The 15,872-nt window shown below is 41.0% G+C and overlaps 1 protein-coding gene across 1 annotated transcript in view; it reads left to right on the top strand.

Moving 5' to 3' along the window:
• LOC140714747 (E3 ubiquitin-protein ligase rnf213-alpha-like) overlaps positions 1-15,872 on the top strand; it is a 194,113-nt gene that overhangs the window by 122,989 nt on the left and 55,252 nt on the right. The window contains exons 39-43 of the mRNA XM_073026278.1: positions 6,006-6,184; positions 9,189-9,309; positions 13,913-14,013; positions 14,671-14,856; positions 15,603-15,775. Coding sequence (XP_072882379.1) covers positions 6,006-6,184; positions 9,189-9,309; positions 13,913-14,013; positions 14,671-14,856; positions 15,603-15,775 — 760 coding nt within the window. The remainder of the gene's footprint in view (positions 1-6,005; positions 6,185-9,188; positions 9,310-13,912; positions 14,014-14,670; positions 14,857-15,602; positions 15,776-15,872) is intronic.

The following is a 15,872-nucleotide window of genomic DNA, read 5'->3' on the forward strand; positions in this document are numbered from 1 at the left end:
ACAAGCCTATCACTCCCCAACTTTTCCTATGCTACATCGAGGACTGCATTGGTGCTGTTTCCTGCACTCGTGTGGAGCTTGTTGACTTCATCAACTTTGCCTTCAACTTCCACCCTGCCTTCAAATTTACCTGGTCCATTTCAAACACATCCCTCCCCTTTCTTGATCTCTCTGTATCTATTTCTGGAGACAGGTTCTATACTGATGTCTATTATAAACCCACTGACTGTTACAGCTACCTGGACTATACGTCTTCCCACTCTGTTACTTGTTTAAAAAAAAATGCCACCCCCTTCTTTCAATTCCTCCATCTTAACTGCATCAGCTCTCGGGATGAGGCTTTTCATTCCAGAATTAAGGAGATGTCCTCCTCCTTCAAAGAAAAGAGCTTCCCTTCCTTCACCATCAATGCTACCCTCAACTGCATCTCTTCCATTTCATTCACATCTGCTCTCACCCCATCCTCCCACCACCCCACCAGGAATAGGATTGCTCTTGCCCTCACCCACCACCCCAACTGCCTCCACATCCAACACATAATTCTCTGTAACTTCTGCCATCTCCAGCAGGATCCCACCACCAAGCACATATTTCCCTTGCCCCCACTTTCTGCTTTCCACCAGGATTGCTCCCTACGTGACTCCGTTGTCCATTGATCCCACCCCACTGATCTCCCTCTTAATCTTGGAAATGGAATATGTGCTACACCTGCCTTTACACCTCCTCCCTGAGTACAATTCAGGGCCCCAAACAGGGGTCTTTCCAGGAGAGGCGACACTTCACCTGTAATTCTGTTGGGGTCATCTATTGTGTACGGTGCTCTTGGTCTGCTGTCCTGTATATCGGCGAGACCCAACATAGGTTGGGAGACAACTTTGCCGAACACCTACACTCCATCCACCAGAAAAGCAGGATTTCTAATGGGCACCTACAAACCCCATTTCCAGAAAAGTTGGGATATTTTCCAAAATGCAATAAAAACAAAAATCTGTGATATGCTAATTCACGTGAACCTTTATTTAACTGACAAAAGTGCAAAGAAAAGATTTTCAATAGTTTTACTGACTAACTTAATTGTATTTTGTAAATATACACAAATTTAGAATTTGATGGCTGCAACACACTCAACAAAAGTTGGGACAGAGGCATGTTTACCATTGTGTTACATCACTTTTCCTTTTAATAACACTTTTTAATCGTTTTGGAACTGAGGATACTAATTGTAGTAGATTTGCAATTGGAAATTTTGTCCGTTCTTGCTTGATATAAGACTTCAGCTGCTCAACAGTCCGTGATCTCCGTTGTCTGATTCTCCTCTTCATGATGCGCCATACATTTTCAACAGGTGATAGATCTGGACTGGCAGCAGGCCAGTCAAGCACATGCACTCTGTGTCTACAAAGCCACGCTGTTGTAGCCCGTGCAGAATGTGGTCTGGCATTGTCCTGCTGAAATAAGCATGGATGTCCCGGGAAGAGACGTCACCTTGATGGCAACATATGTCTCTCTAAAATCCTAATATACGCCTCAGAGTCAATGGTACCTTCACATATATGCAACTCACCCATGCCGTGGGCACTGATGCACCCCCATACCATCACAGATGCTGGCTTTTGCACCTTTCGCTGATAACAATTAGGATGGTCATTTTCATCTTTAGCACGGAGAACTCAACGCCGAAAACTAGCTGAAATGTGGACTCATCTGACCACAGCACATGGTTCCACAGTCTTTCGGTCCATCTGAGATGAGCTCGGGCCCAGAGGACTCGCCGGCGTTTCTGCAACGAGTTGATGTATGGCTTCCTCCTTGCGTAATACAGTTTCAAGTTGCATTTCTAGATGCAGCGACGGACTGTGTTAAGTGACAATAGTTTTCCGAAGTACTCCCGAGCCCAGGTGACTATAATTGTCACAGTAGCATGACGGTTTCTTAGGCAGTGCTGCCTGAGGGCTTGAAGATCACATGCATTCAACAGTGGTTTCCGACCTTGCCCTTTAAGCACTGAGATGTCTCTGAATTCTCTGAATCTTTTCACAATATTATGTACTGTAGATGTTGAAAGTCCTAAATTCTCTGCAAACTTGCGTTGAGAAATGTTCCTTTGGAACTGACTAACAATTCTCTCACGAATTTTGGCACAAAGGGGTGAGCCACGACCCATCCTTGCTTGCAAAGACTGAGCCTTTGATGGACGCTACTTTTATACCCAGTCATGATACCTCACCTGCTACCAATTAGCCTGCTTAATGTGGCGTCTTCCAAACCGGTGTTACTTGAATATTCTGTGCACTTTTCAATCTTATTTTAACTCTGTCCCAACTTTTGTTGAGTGTGTTGCAGCCATCAAATTCTACATTTGTGTATATTTACAAAATACAATTAAGTTGGTCAGTAAAACTATTGAAAATCTTTTCTTTGCACTTTCGTCAATTAAATAAAGGTTCACGTGAATTAACATATCACAGATTTTTGTTTTGCATTTTGGAAAATATCCCAACTTTTCTGGAAATGGGGTTTGTATTTTAATTTCACTTCCCATTCTGACATGTCAGTCCATGGCTTCCTCTACTGTTGTGATGAGGCCACACTCAGGTTGGAGGAGCAACACCTGAAATTGCATCTGGGTAGCCTCCAACCAGATGGCATGAACATTGCTTTCTCAATCATCCTGCAATGTCCCCCTGTCCCCCACCTTCACTATTCCCCATCCCATTTTCCCTCTCTCACCTTATCTCATTATCTGCCTATCACCTCCCTCTGGTGCTCCTCCCCCTTTTCTTTCAAGGCCTTCTGTCTTCTCCCCCTCCCGGTTTCACCTATCACCATGTGGTTCTTCCTCCCCTTCCCTCCCTCCATCTTACTCTGACTCCTCACTTTTTTTTCCAGTCCTGCTGAAGGGTTACATCTGTTCCTTAGATGCTGCCTGGCCTGCTGAGTTCCTCCAGCATTTTGTGTGTGTTGCTCGGATTTCCAGTATCTGCAGATTTTCCCTTGTTTGTGATTGGTACAGTTCTATATTCTGTTCATGACACTTCTTCTATATCTGGTGTAGAAAGGAGACCACGTTGGATGGAAAAAGATGAGGAGTCAGAGTAAGAAAGTTGGAGGGAGGGGTGAAAGTAAAGAGTTGGAAAGTTGATTGGTAAAAGAGATAAAGGACTGGAGAAGAAGGAATTTGATAGGAAAGAATAAAAGATCATGGAAGAAAGAAAAGGGTGAGGAACACCAGAGGGAGGTGATAAGCAGGTAAGAAAATAAGGTGAGAGAGGGAAATGGGAATGGGGAATGGTTCCTCTGTTTGCTCTGCATCCACACTGACTCTCTGTGAGGTTGCTTTTGGCAATGGTGGGGCTGATTTTGTCCTAGAGAATTCTGACAAGGATCTCTCTGGCGGTTGACAGCAGTGTAACGCTTCTGTAGTTTGAGCAGTCTGATTTCTCCCCTTTGTTCTTGTACAGGGAGACAATTACAGCGTCGTGTAGGTTATTTAAGACTGATCCTTTCTCCCAACAGAGTACGAACAGGTTTGTGAGTTTGCTCAAGAGATTGCCTCTGCCCATTTTGTACGCTTCTGCTGGGATCCCATCAGTGCCTGGGGCTTCATGGCATTTCAACTTGGAAATAGCATCTTTGACCTCATCCAGAGTTGGCGGGCCTTCAAGCTTAATGCTGGGGGGCCGTTTCATGCTGGGGGGCCGTTTTAATGGATACTACGTATACTTGACGGTTATCCCCGGAAAGACTCTTGTAGTGCTCTGTCCAGTACCTCATGATGGCTTCAGCAGGCTGAAGCTGTCAGATGAGTGTAGAGGAGCTTAAATCTGACTGGTCGGATCATACACTATGTGCAGCGATTCGTTGAAGGCTTGAGTATAGCCAGTGTCTGCATAATGCTGTGTTCATTCTGCTAGGGCAGTTCACCAATTGTTTTACTTCTGTCTCAGTTTGGCTTGGAGAGTACTGCATGCAGCTCTGTATTCTGCCTTGGACAGCACGACTTGATGGGACTAGTGTTTCTTCTGGAGCAGATTACAGACTTCAACATCATTTTCAGCAAACCAGTCCTTTTTTCTGCTTGAGGAGTACCTAACTACCTCAACAGCCACATCTTGGGTTAACAGTCAGTCTGAAAAAGCCAAGATCCTCCATCAGCCCCCATGTGATGTTTACAACCCACCTCAGATCACCATTGACGACCACCCTCTCATCATAGTTGAGCAGTTCACCTCCCTGAGCAGCGTCATCTCCAATGAGGCTACTGTAGTAAGGGACGTTGACAATCAACTTGCCAGAGCCAGCAGTGCTTTTGGGTGCCCCCAGAAACATGTGGAAGAACCTCCAGCTATGGCTATCCACAAAAATCCAGCAGTACAGGGCTGCCATTGTCACAATGATATATGGCTCTGAAGCTTGGGTTTTGTACCACAAGCAAATCCGTTTGCTCAAACGCTTCCATTAGTGCTGCCTCTGCTCCATCATGGGTATCAGCTGGCAGTATCATTTCTCCAACAACGATGTCCTGGAGGAGGCTCAATTTGCAAGCATTGAAGCCACTTTGCTGCTCAGCTGGTCAGGCCACATGTCTTGCATGGACAACTCCAGGTTACCAAAAGCAGTACTCTACAGAGAACTCTCTCAGGGCAAGAGAGATTATGGTGCCCTACGCAAGCAGCTGGCTCGTGACAGAGACTACTGGAGAATGCTGATCCATGGAGCAGCCAAGAATTTTGAGGAATCCAGGAGAGAGACTGCTGAAGGGAAGAGACGAAGGAAGGATCCTGCTACTCAAGCACCCGCGTCCCAGCTGTTCCCTTGTCGCTACTCCTCCAGAGTCTGCAGATCCAGAATTGGCCTCTACAGTCACCAACGGTCATGCCGTCACTCATGAGGATTCTTCTTCCCTCCTGATCTTCACAAGTGAAGAACCAGCCATCATCAATGAAGGCACATGAGATTGTATATAGTATTATGTTTATAGCTGGTTGACAGGGGTCTTTTTCTTAGTGGCAATCATTGACTAGTGGGGGACTGCGCCGATTAATGCTTGGGCCTCATAAATTCATATTATAATTCAGTGATTTGTGTAAGAGAACTAAATATAACATCTCCAAGTTTGTGGTCAACTGAAAGAGTGTTGGGGGGTGATGGGCAAACAGATGGAGGAAAATGTGAGCTGTAAGAAGGATATAGAGTGGCTCCAGGATGTTATAGCCAAGTTGGGTAAGAGGGCACATGACTGGCAGGTGCAGTTTAACAGGGATAAATATGAAATTATTTGCTTTTGATCTAAAATCAAAAAAATAATAATTTTGCTGGATGAAGATGTATTGGGGAAGAATGGTTATACAACAAGATCCAGGTGTCCTTTTACACCAATCAGAAAGCAACAGCTTGAGTGCAGCAAATAGTTTAGTAAGCTAACACTACAGTAGCCTTAGTAGCGAGAAGAGCAAAGCCATCTGGATGCCTAGCTACTGGTCCTTGTTGAGATCTAGTTGGAATTCTGCATGCTGGTTTGGTCTTGCCATGGACAAGTTTTACTAGATTGAACCCTAGGATAGCAGGACTGAAGTTGAGGTACAGTTGGATTGATTATGGCTTTGTTCACTGGAGTTTAGAACAATGGGAGTGGGTGTCATAGAAACATGTAAAATTAAATGAAAAGGATTGAACAATCTTGAAACAGTGAGGTTATTTCTGATGACTGGAGTGTCCAAGGACTGTGGAATTCTCTACTACAGAAGACAAGTCATTGGAACAGGCTTGAAGAACTGAATAGCAACACATAGCTACAGTACCTATTTCTGTTTGTTTTCTGTGCTTCATCCACATTTTAATTGGTGCATGGCTAATTTAATAAAACTTCCAGTGGTCCCAGCATGTATTTTGTTAGGTAGATGTTGCATGCTTAATGGTTTACACAGCATTTGTTAGAGACCGTTTAATATATTTTCACCTATTTGAAAATGGTTAGACTATTAATCTTTGTAATTTTAATGCAGGTCATAGATATTTATGCAGCAGCTGCCTGTGTTGAAATGCTGGAACACGAACGCACTAAGTCATCGAGTCAGAAGTGGCTTCAGATGGTGAGCACTCTGCAAATGCCCATTGAGCTAGTCTGTACAGAAGTCTTAGCACAGTGTGAAGGAAGCAAATATGCTTTTGCAAATGATGTACGGTAAGAATTTTATGTATTTTTGTATTTCTGAAAATGCGTAGCTTTTTTTAAACAAAAAAAAATTACAAAGTAAATTAAAGATTTGCAATCGATGCACACCAGGGTTTTGGATTAAATATGATTTGATGTGATCAGTGTCATAAATATTAGTGAGCAGTAAACTTTGTTTTAGTGCCATAATGAGCAATTTCCTCTGATCAGCTTGTACTTTATCGACCAGATCATACTTCTCTACACTTCATGAGGTAACTGATACTCTGGTTCCTGTTCTCAATTTTATAATTTTCTCCCCAAACTAGATTAACCTTTTCATCTCATTTCCTTTGCTGCACTTTTTAAAAAATGTATAATTTGCAATTATAAGTGTTTTCATTGGTTCTTTCCTTACTCTTTCTTTGTTCCATCTTTCAAATACTCTGAAGCATTTATTTGAAATACTTTTATTGAATAACTTCTGTGCACCTCTCTGTGAACTACTTTGTTCGCCATTTTAAAAAAAAGGATGTAGGCAAAAGACAGGCAATTGTAGGCCAGTTAGCTTAACATCTGTAGTCAGGAAAACGCTTGGTGTTGCCATTAAGGATGAAATAGCGAAGCATTTAGAAGGGAGTGGTTTCATTAGACAGATACAGCATAGATTCAGAAAGGGCAGGTCCTGTTTGACAAACTTACTGGAGTTTTTTGAGGACATATTGAGTGCAGTGGATAGGGGGGAGCAGGTGGATGTTGTATACTTGAATTTACAGAAGGCATTCAATAAGGTGCCGCACAAGAAATTTGTAAATTAAGATATAAATGGAGTCGGAGGAAGTGTATTGGCATGGATAGTGGTTTGGTTAACCGATAGAAGGCAGAGAGTTAGTATAAATGGGTGTTTCTCCTGTTGGCAGTCTGTGGTGAGTGAGGTGCCACGGAGTTGGTGCTGAGTCCGCAGCTGTTTACTATTTACATTGATGATTTGGAAGAGAGGACTGAGTGTAGTGTAGCAAAATTTGCTGATGACACTAAACTGAGTGGAAAAGCAAATTGTACAGAGGATGTGGAGAGTCTGCAGAGGGATATAGATAGGTTAAGTGAGTGGGCCAAGGTCTGGCAAATGGAATACAAAGTTGGTAAATGCGAGATCATGCTCTTTGGAAAGAATAATAGAAGAGCAGATTATTATTTATATGGTGAAAGATTGCAGCATGCTGTTGTGCAGAGGGACTTAGGAGTGCTTGTTCATGAATCGCAAAAGGTTGGCTTGCAGGTACAGCAGGTTATTAAGAAAGTAAATGGAATGTTGGCTTTCATTGCTAGAGGGATTGAATTCAGGAGCAGGGAGGTCATGCTGCAACTATACAGGGTACTGGTGAGGCCACACCTGGAGTACTGTGTGTAGTTCTGGTCTCCATACTTGAGGAAGGAAATACTGGGTTTGGAGGCAGTGCAGAGGAGGTTCACCAGGTTGATTCCAGGGATGAAGAGGTTAACCTATGAGAAGAGATTGAGTCGCCTGGGATTATACTCTATGGAGTACAGAAGAATGAGAGGGGATCTTATAGAAACATACAAAATTTTGAAAGGTATAGATAAGATAGAAGTAGGAAAGTTGTTTCCATTGGTAGGTGAGACTAGAATTAGAGGACATAGCCTCAAGATTCAGGGGAGAAGATTTAGGATGGAGATGAGGAGAAACTGTTTTTCCCAGAGAGTGGTGAATCTGTGGAATTCTCTGCCCAGGGAAGCAGTTGGGGCTTCTTCACTAAATATATTTAAGGAACAGTTAGATTTTTTTTTACATAGTAAGGGAATTAAGGGTTATGGGGAAAATGCAGGTAGATGGAGCTGAGTTTAGGGACAGATCAGCCATATTCTTATTGAATGGCGGGGCAGGCTCGATGGGCCAGATGGCCTACTCCTGCTCCTATTTCTTATGTTCTTATGTTTTCCATGCCAGTAACTTAACAAATCTATGAAGAAGGGATGGAAGAAAAACACCTGAGAAATACTCTGTAATGAAGGACAAGGATTAGAGTGAACTTGATCAAGGGCCAGGCAAAATACTCAGAATTCATCATAAAGGAAATTCAGCCAATAGGAGCATATTAAAGACAAGACTAGATTATAGTAAGCTGTAAATGGAGACTGTTAAGAAAAGTCTAAGATGCAGTATATTCAGAGGTCCATAGTGGGAAGAAGTAATTAAGGATGATGGAAACAAGTTGAGCATCAGTGAAGGCAGGAAATTCATTGTTTTACTTTGGTGCCTGATGAAGCAAACATATCCCAATTCTATGAGATGATGTAGTTACCAGAAGAGTGAACATTATTCCTTATAGTTTTTTTTTAATAGACCAACCATTGCTCTGAGCAGGAAATTTTTACACAGCCTGAAAGTTGCACAGTATTTTAAATTAACATTATACAAAAGAAAATAAAAGCTGCTCGGCAAGAAAAGGCTATCTGCGCAGAAGCATTTCAGTCCCATATGGCAACACACCTGCACAGCTTGGAGGAAGCAGTGACTGTGAATCTTAATTATCCCTGAATATCTCAAAACTGCTTGGCATGTATAAGAGCAATTGTTTGGATTTCTGTGCCAAAAGGCTTTGGTAAACAATGCCTGTGATTTATCAGCATATTTTAAGTTAAATTTTCTATTTCTTAAAGTCTTTGAGGTAAAGGGCAGATTGAAAAAATAATCAATAAAGTGGAATATCATCTTACATTTATTTGAAGATATTTATGGTGCAATATTTCATTGTTACATTTTTCAAATTCTCATTAAGGTTTTTCACTCTTTTCTCCCACTCCTTACAAGCTGCTCTGTATGATATGAAGAATTTGTGGTGGAAAGTTCTTTTTGAGGTTTATTGCGTTAAACAAGTGAAAATATCTTAGAAATGAAAAGCTTGAAAATTTTGAGAGAATACCTGGAAATCACGAGGTCTCTTCAGTGTAATGCCTAAGGAGGGTTAATATTACAGTTGTGCACTTTTAAGTGCTCATGCTTGCATTTCAGATCTGGATGGCGTAGAATATTTTCACTGTCACTTTTTGTGGAACACATCATTTTGGGAGTTAAAGAAATACATGATAAATTGGAGGACAAGGTTGTAGACTACGCTGGTCAACTTGCAAAGGTATCAGTTATATTTTATGTATCATTCTTGATGATTTTTATGTATCATGTTTACATACTCACAGCTTCATATTGTGTAGTAGCCATGATAGTCTAACGATTAAGTTTAAAGATGCAAACCATTCTTCACACTGAGAACCTGCTGATCTAAAAGCACTGGTGTTCAGTAAAGGCACAGTATAATTTCAGTGGTCATACAGTGTTTAATATGACTGAATGTGACACATCACGACAGGAGCTGCAACTTGATGACCTATCAAATCATACAGGAGAATGAGGTGGTCATAGATAGGAACTATAGGGATGTAGTCACCCCAGCGTTACAGGAAGCAGGTACATGGCTGACTGTCAGGAGAGGGAAATGGAATAAGCAGCCAGTGCAGTGTACCCCTGTGGCTGGGTCCTCAATAATAAGCATACTGTTGGGGGGGATGACCTATCAGGGAGAAACCACAGCACGTACTGGGTCTGGCTCTGTGACTCAGAAGGGAAGGGGTGAGAAGAGGAGTGCAGTAGTAGTAGGTGATTACATAGTTAGAGGAGCAGATAGGAGATTCTATGGACATGAGAAGGAAACCTGGATGGTATTTTGCCTCCTAGGTGCCAGGGTTGGGGATGTCTCAGATCAGATTCACAACCTTCTAAATGGGGTGGGTGAGCAGCCTGAAGTCGTGGTACATAGAGGTACCAATGACATAGGTTGGAAAAGGGAGGAGGCCCTGAAGAAAGAATGTAGGGAGTTAGATAGAAAGCTGAAAAGCCGGACCTTCAGGTTAGTAATCTCTGGATTGCTGCATGTGCCATGCACCAGGGAGGGGAAGAATAGGAATATTTGGCAGATGAATGTGAGGCTGAGAAACTGGTGTGGGCAGTAGGGTTTTAGATTTCTGGATCATTGGGATCTCTTCTGAGGACGGTATAACCTGTACAAAAAGAAAGGTTACACCTGAACCTGAGGGGGACCAATATCCTTGTGGACAGGCTTGCTAGAGATTTCAGGGAGGGTCTAAACTAATTTGGCAAGGGGATGGTGGGAGCCATAGGGATAGGCAGATGGTATGCAAGTAGATGCAGTGTGTAGTGCGACCTTAAGGAAGGACAGGCAGATGATAGGGCAAAGTTGCAGTCAGTGGGATGAGTTAAAGTGTAATATATGGGCAAAATTGAAAAGAGTAATGAAAACAGGGCTGAAGGTGTTACATTTGAATGCACACAATATAGGATAGCTGATCTTGTAGTGTAGTTAGAGATTGGCAGGTATGAAGTTGTGAGCATCACTGATCCGTGGCTGAAAGAAGATCATAGTTTGAAGTTTAACATCCAAGGATGCACATTGTATCGTACAGCAGGCAGGTAGATGGAGGGGGTGGGTGGCTCTGTTTGATTAAAAAATGAAATCAAATCCTTAGAAAAAGGTGGCACAAGATCGGATGATATAGGAGGTAGAGTTAAAGTGCAAAGGTAAAAATAGGCCCTGATGGGAATTGTATACAGTCTCCAAATAATAGCCAGGATGTGAAATACAAGTTATAATGGGAGGTGGAAAAGGGATGTCAAAAGGATAACATTATGATTGTGTTGGGGGATTTCAATAGACAGGTAAATTGGGAAGAGCAGGTTGGTGCTGAATTTCAAGAGAGGGAATTTATAGAAAGCCTACGTTATGGCTTTTTAGAGCATCTTGTGGTTGAGCCCACTAGGGGAAAGGTAATTCTGCATTAAGTGTGTAAAGAATCAGTTTTGATTAGGAAGCTTAAGGTAAAGTTTGAGAGGGAGAAGCTAAAGTCAAATGCATCAGTATTACAGTGAAGTAAAGGGAATTACAGAGGCATGAAAGAGGAGATGGCCAAAGTTGATTGGAAGGGGACATGAGCAGAGATGACAGTAGAGCAGCAATGGCTAGAATTTCTGGGAGCAATTTGGAAGGTGCAGTATAGATGCATTCTGAAGATGAAGTGAAATTCTAAAGGAAGGGTAAGACAACCGTGGCTGACAAGGGAGGTAAAAGATGGCATAAAAGGAAAAGAAAGGGCATATAATATAGCAAAACATTATGGATTGGGAATCTTTTAAAACCAACAGAAGAGAGGTAAAGCAACCAGAAAGAGGAAAACGATGAAATATGAAAGTAAGCTAGACTATAGTATAAAAGAGGATACCAAAAGTTTTTTCAAATATATAAAGAATAAAAATGAGGTTTATTGGACTGCTGAATAATTCTACTGGAGAGATAGTAATGGGAAACAAAGAAATAGCAGATGAAGTTAAGTATTTTGCTTCAGTCTTCTCTGTCGAAGATTCTAGCAGTATGCCAGAAATTCAAGTGTGTCAGGGGGCAGAAGTGAATGTAGTTGCTGTTACTAATGAGAAGGTGCTTGGGAAGCTGAAAGGTCTGAAGTTAGATAAGTCACCAGACGGACTACGCCCAGGGTTCTGAAAGAGATAGCTAAAGAGATTGTGGAAGCATTAGTAATGGTCTTTCAAGAATTACCGGCTTCTGGAATGGTTCCAGAGAACTGGAAGATTGCAAATATCACTCAGCTCTTTCAGAAGGGAGGGAGGCAGAAGAAAGGAAATGCTTGGCCAATTACCCTAACTTCAGTGGTTGGAAAGATGTTGGAGTTGTATTATTATGGATGAAGGCTCGGGGTACTTGGGGGCACATGATAAAATAGGCTAAAGTCAGCATGACAAAGGGAAATATTGCCTGACAAATCTGTTGGAACTCTGAGGAAATAACAGGCAAGATAGACAAAGGAAAGTCAGTGGATGTTGATTTTCAGAAGTTTTTTGACAAGGTGCTGCATGCGAAGCTGCTTAACAAGATAAGATCCAATAGTATTACAGGAAAGATACTGTATGGATAGAAGATAGGTTGACTGGCAGGAGGCAATGAGTGTGACTAAGGGGAGACTTTACTGATTGGCTTTCAATGACTAGAGACGTTCTGCAGTGTCTCATGTTGGGACTGCTTCTTTTCACGTTATATGTTCATGATTCGGATGACTGATTTGATGGCTTTATGGCTAAATTTGTAGACGATATGAAGATAGGGGAACGTAGTGCTGAGGAAGCAGAGAGGTGAATCTGCAGAAGGTCTTGGACAGATTAGGAGAATGGACAAAGAAGTGGCTGTTGGAATATAGTGTAGGCAAGTATATGGTCATGCACTTTGGTAGAAGAAATAAAGGCATATGCTATTTTCTAAATATAGAAAATTCAAAAAATTGAGTTGCAAAGGGACTTGGGAGTCACTGTAGGATTCTCTAAAGATTAACTAATAGGTGGAGTTGGTGATAAGGATGGCTAATGCAATGCTTGCACTTATTTTGAGAGGGCTAGAGTATAAAAGCAAGGGTGTCATGCTGAGGCTTTGTAAGGCATTAGTCAGACTGTACTTGGAGTATTATGGGCAGTTTTGGGCCCTTAACTAAGAAAAGATGTGCTGACATTGGAGAGAGTCCAGAAGAGATTCAGGAGAATGATTCTGGGACTAAAATGGTTAACATATGAGGAGTGTTTGATGCCGCTGGGCCTGTACTCACTGGAATTTAGAAGAATAAGGAGGAATCTAATTGAAACCTATCGAATATTGGAAGGTCTGGATAGAGTGGACACAGGGAGGATGTTTCCTATAGAGGGTGAGTCTTGGACCAGAGGTCGCAGCCTCAGAATAGCAGGATGTCCATTTAGAATGGGAATGAGGAGGAATTACTTTAAGGAGAGGGTCGTGAATCTGCGGAATTCATTACCACAGGCAGCTGTGAAGGCCAAGTTTTTACGTAAGTTTAAGGCAGAGGTTGATAGATTCTTGATTGGTCAGGGCATGATGGATACAGTTAGAAGGCAGGAGAATGGGGCTGAGAGGAAAATTGGATCAGCTGTGATGAAATGGCGGAGTAGACTCGATGGACCAAATGGCCTTGTCCTACTCCTATATCTTATGGTCTTATGGACAAGAGGACACAGCCTCAGAATAGAGGGGTGTCCATTTAGAACAGAGATGAGGAGGAACTTCTTTAACGAGAGGGTAGTGAATCTGTGGAGGCCAAGTCATTGAATATATTTAAAGCAGAGGTTGATAGATTCTTGGTTAGTAACAATATTAAAGGTTACTGGGAGAATGCAGGAGAATGGGCTTGAGACGAGTAATAAATCAGTCATGATGGAATGGCAGAGCAAACTTGATGGGCGAAATGGCCTAATTCAAATTTCAAAAGAAAATTTATTATCAGAATACGTACATGTCACCACATACAACCCTGAGATTCTTTTTTCCTGCGGGCATACTTAGCAATCTATAGAAAAGTAACCGTAAACAGAATCAATGAACAACAAGCTGCAAATACAAATATAAATAAATAGCAATAAATAATGAAAACGTGAAATAACAAGATAAACTGTCCATCGGTTATGGCAACACCAGAAATAGAATGAGTGTAGCTATCCACTTTTGTTCAAGAGACTGATATTTGAAGTGTAGTAACTGTTTGTGTGTCTTATTTTGATTTTTTGTCTTATGGTCTTATAACTTTCAGATTCTGTAAGTCAGTAGAAAAAGGCTAAATTGTTATGATAGTATTTAATTCTATTTTTGTTTACAGAGCTTGAGCAGTAACTCTGATGTGAGATCCCGAGGGCCCTTTCGGGCTGTGATTAAGGTCCTCAGGGACTGTAAAAATAGTGCAGGATGTCTGTTCTTCAGGTAAGAGATTTTGTATGATAGTTAAGAAGTATGTGCTTTAATTCTACACGTAACTGTAAACTGATTGATGCTAGTCACACACAGTATACATGAATGACCAAGGTTAACCAAGCTTAGGAGTTGATCCTCAGTGGATATTTCAATCTTGGAATTTCCCTACAATTACAGAAGATTCATCTTGAAATAATCAGGCATTTCTTGTATTATATTAGGAAGCTGAATAGAAATTAGTGGCACCAATTTTTTCCTTCGAAACAAAATTACCCTGTTGCTTCTGAGTTGGGTTTTCATACTATCAACGTGTGGGATAAAATAAATGAATGAAGAAAAATTCCAATTAATTTCATCAGTTTAAGTAGAACTGCAAATCTGCAGGCTGGACAGTGCACGAAGAGAATGTACTATATGTCCTTGAAGCAACTTGTTTCAAATCAAGTTTGAAACAAGTTGGGGATAAACTTGCATTTCAGGCTAACCTTTTTGCAGTTTTTGTATTTCAGGCTACGTAGAGAACATAAATTATAAATTATTGGCATTTGTATTGCATCTAATAATTGAAAGAGGTGAAAAATCGAAGTTTCCTTGATTATTATCTTAACATATCTCTGTAGGCCTACATTTAATTTAATGTTACTGTTGTCCTTTCTTTGATTATAGGTATGACCTGAAAGAATGTTCAATTTGCTTAAGAGAACTGAACGATCCCATCCTGCTTCCATGTGATCATTTTTACTGTTTAAAATGTATACAGTTGTGGCTTAAATCAGGAGGACAACGAATCTGCCCACTGTGCCGTACTTCTCTGGATGATGATTATGTACCAGCGGTAACAGAAGAAATAAGGTATTCTATAGGTGTTAAGAAACTGTACAATTTCAGTGTATTAAACAATTAAAAACTGAAAGCAATAAACTAGATCTCAACATGAGAAGAGTTTGAATATGTAAATACAGTATTATTTCCTTCTGTAAACCGAACTGGGGATATTTGCAAGAATGGCAGGCCCTTCCTGCAAATATTTTTTATTGTGCAAAGCAGATGACAAAACTGCAGATCTAAGCATTAATACAAAGATACTTGTGGATTAAGCTTTCATGATAAACTATTTGTTATAAGATTTGGAATGATAAGCCAGAGCCTAAACACAAAACTCGCAGCAAGTAGTGGTTTTCTTCTCAAGGCACCATTGTAACTGTGTTACTGCTGTTTCTTCATCTGCACAATAAAAAAAAGGTTGCAGGAAGGGCCTGCCATCCTTGCAAATGCCCCTTGTTTGGTTTACAGAAGGAAATGATGCTGTACTGTATATCCATATTGAAACTTATCATTCATAATAAATTATAATTCAAATTGACATTTTGATCATTCCTCATATATAATGCAGAACTGTGTCCATTAATTGCAATATACTGTATATATGTTCATCTTATCACTATGTCTTAAAAATCACTTAGTCCATGTGTGCAGTTATAATTCTCAAGTGATCTGAAGGAAAGTAACCATTTTCAGGGTTCCTTGCAATGCTACAGCTTTCAAAGGAATATTACAATTTCTTGGGTTTGTCATTAATGTGTTCATTTTTATTGCAGTGAAGCTGTAGCAAAATTAGTCATATTTCGCAAGAGGTGTGATGCATTTTTCGTAGCTTTGGTTTCCATGGTCTGCTTCAAAGATGACTTGCCACCAACAAAAGAAGTGATTGGTGATCTGCTCTCTCTGCTAGTTATTCAAAAGATGGGACATTCTAATGACTCACAGAAAGGTCAGATTACTTTGAAGAGTTATGTATCTTTTACTTTTTTAAGTGGATTCATTGCACAGTGTGTTTAGTCTCAACACTTCTAACCTTGTATGAGAGA

This window comes from Hemitrygon akajei, chromosome 22 (genome assembly GCF_048418815.1).
Source record: "Hemitrygon akajei chromosome 22, sHemAka1.3, whole genome shotgun sequence".
Classification (NCBI taxonomy): Eukaryota; Metazoa; Chordata; class Chondrichthyes; order Myliobatiformes; family Dasyatidae; genus Hemitrygon; species Hemitrygon akajei.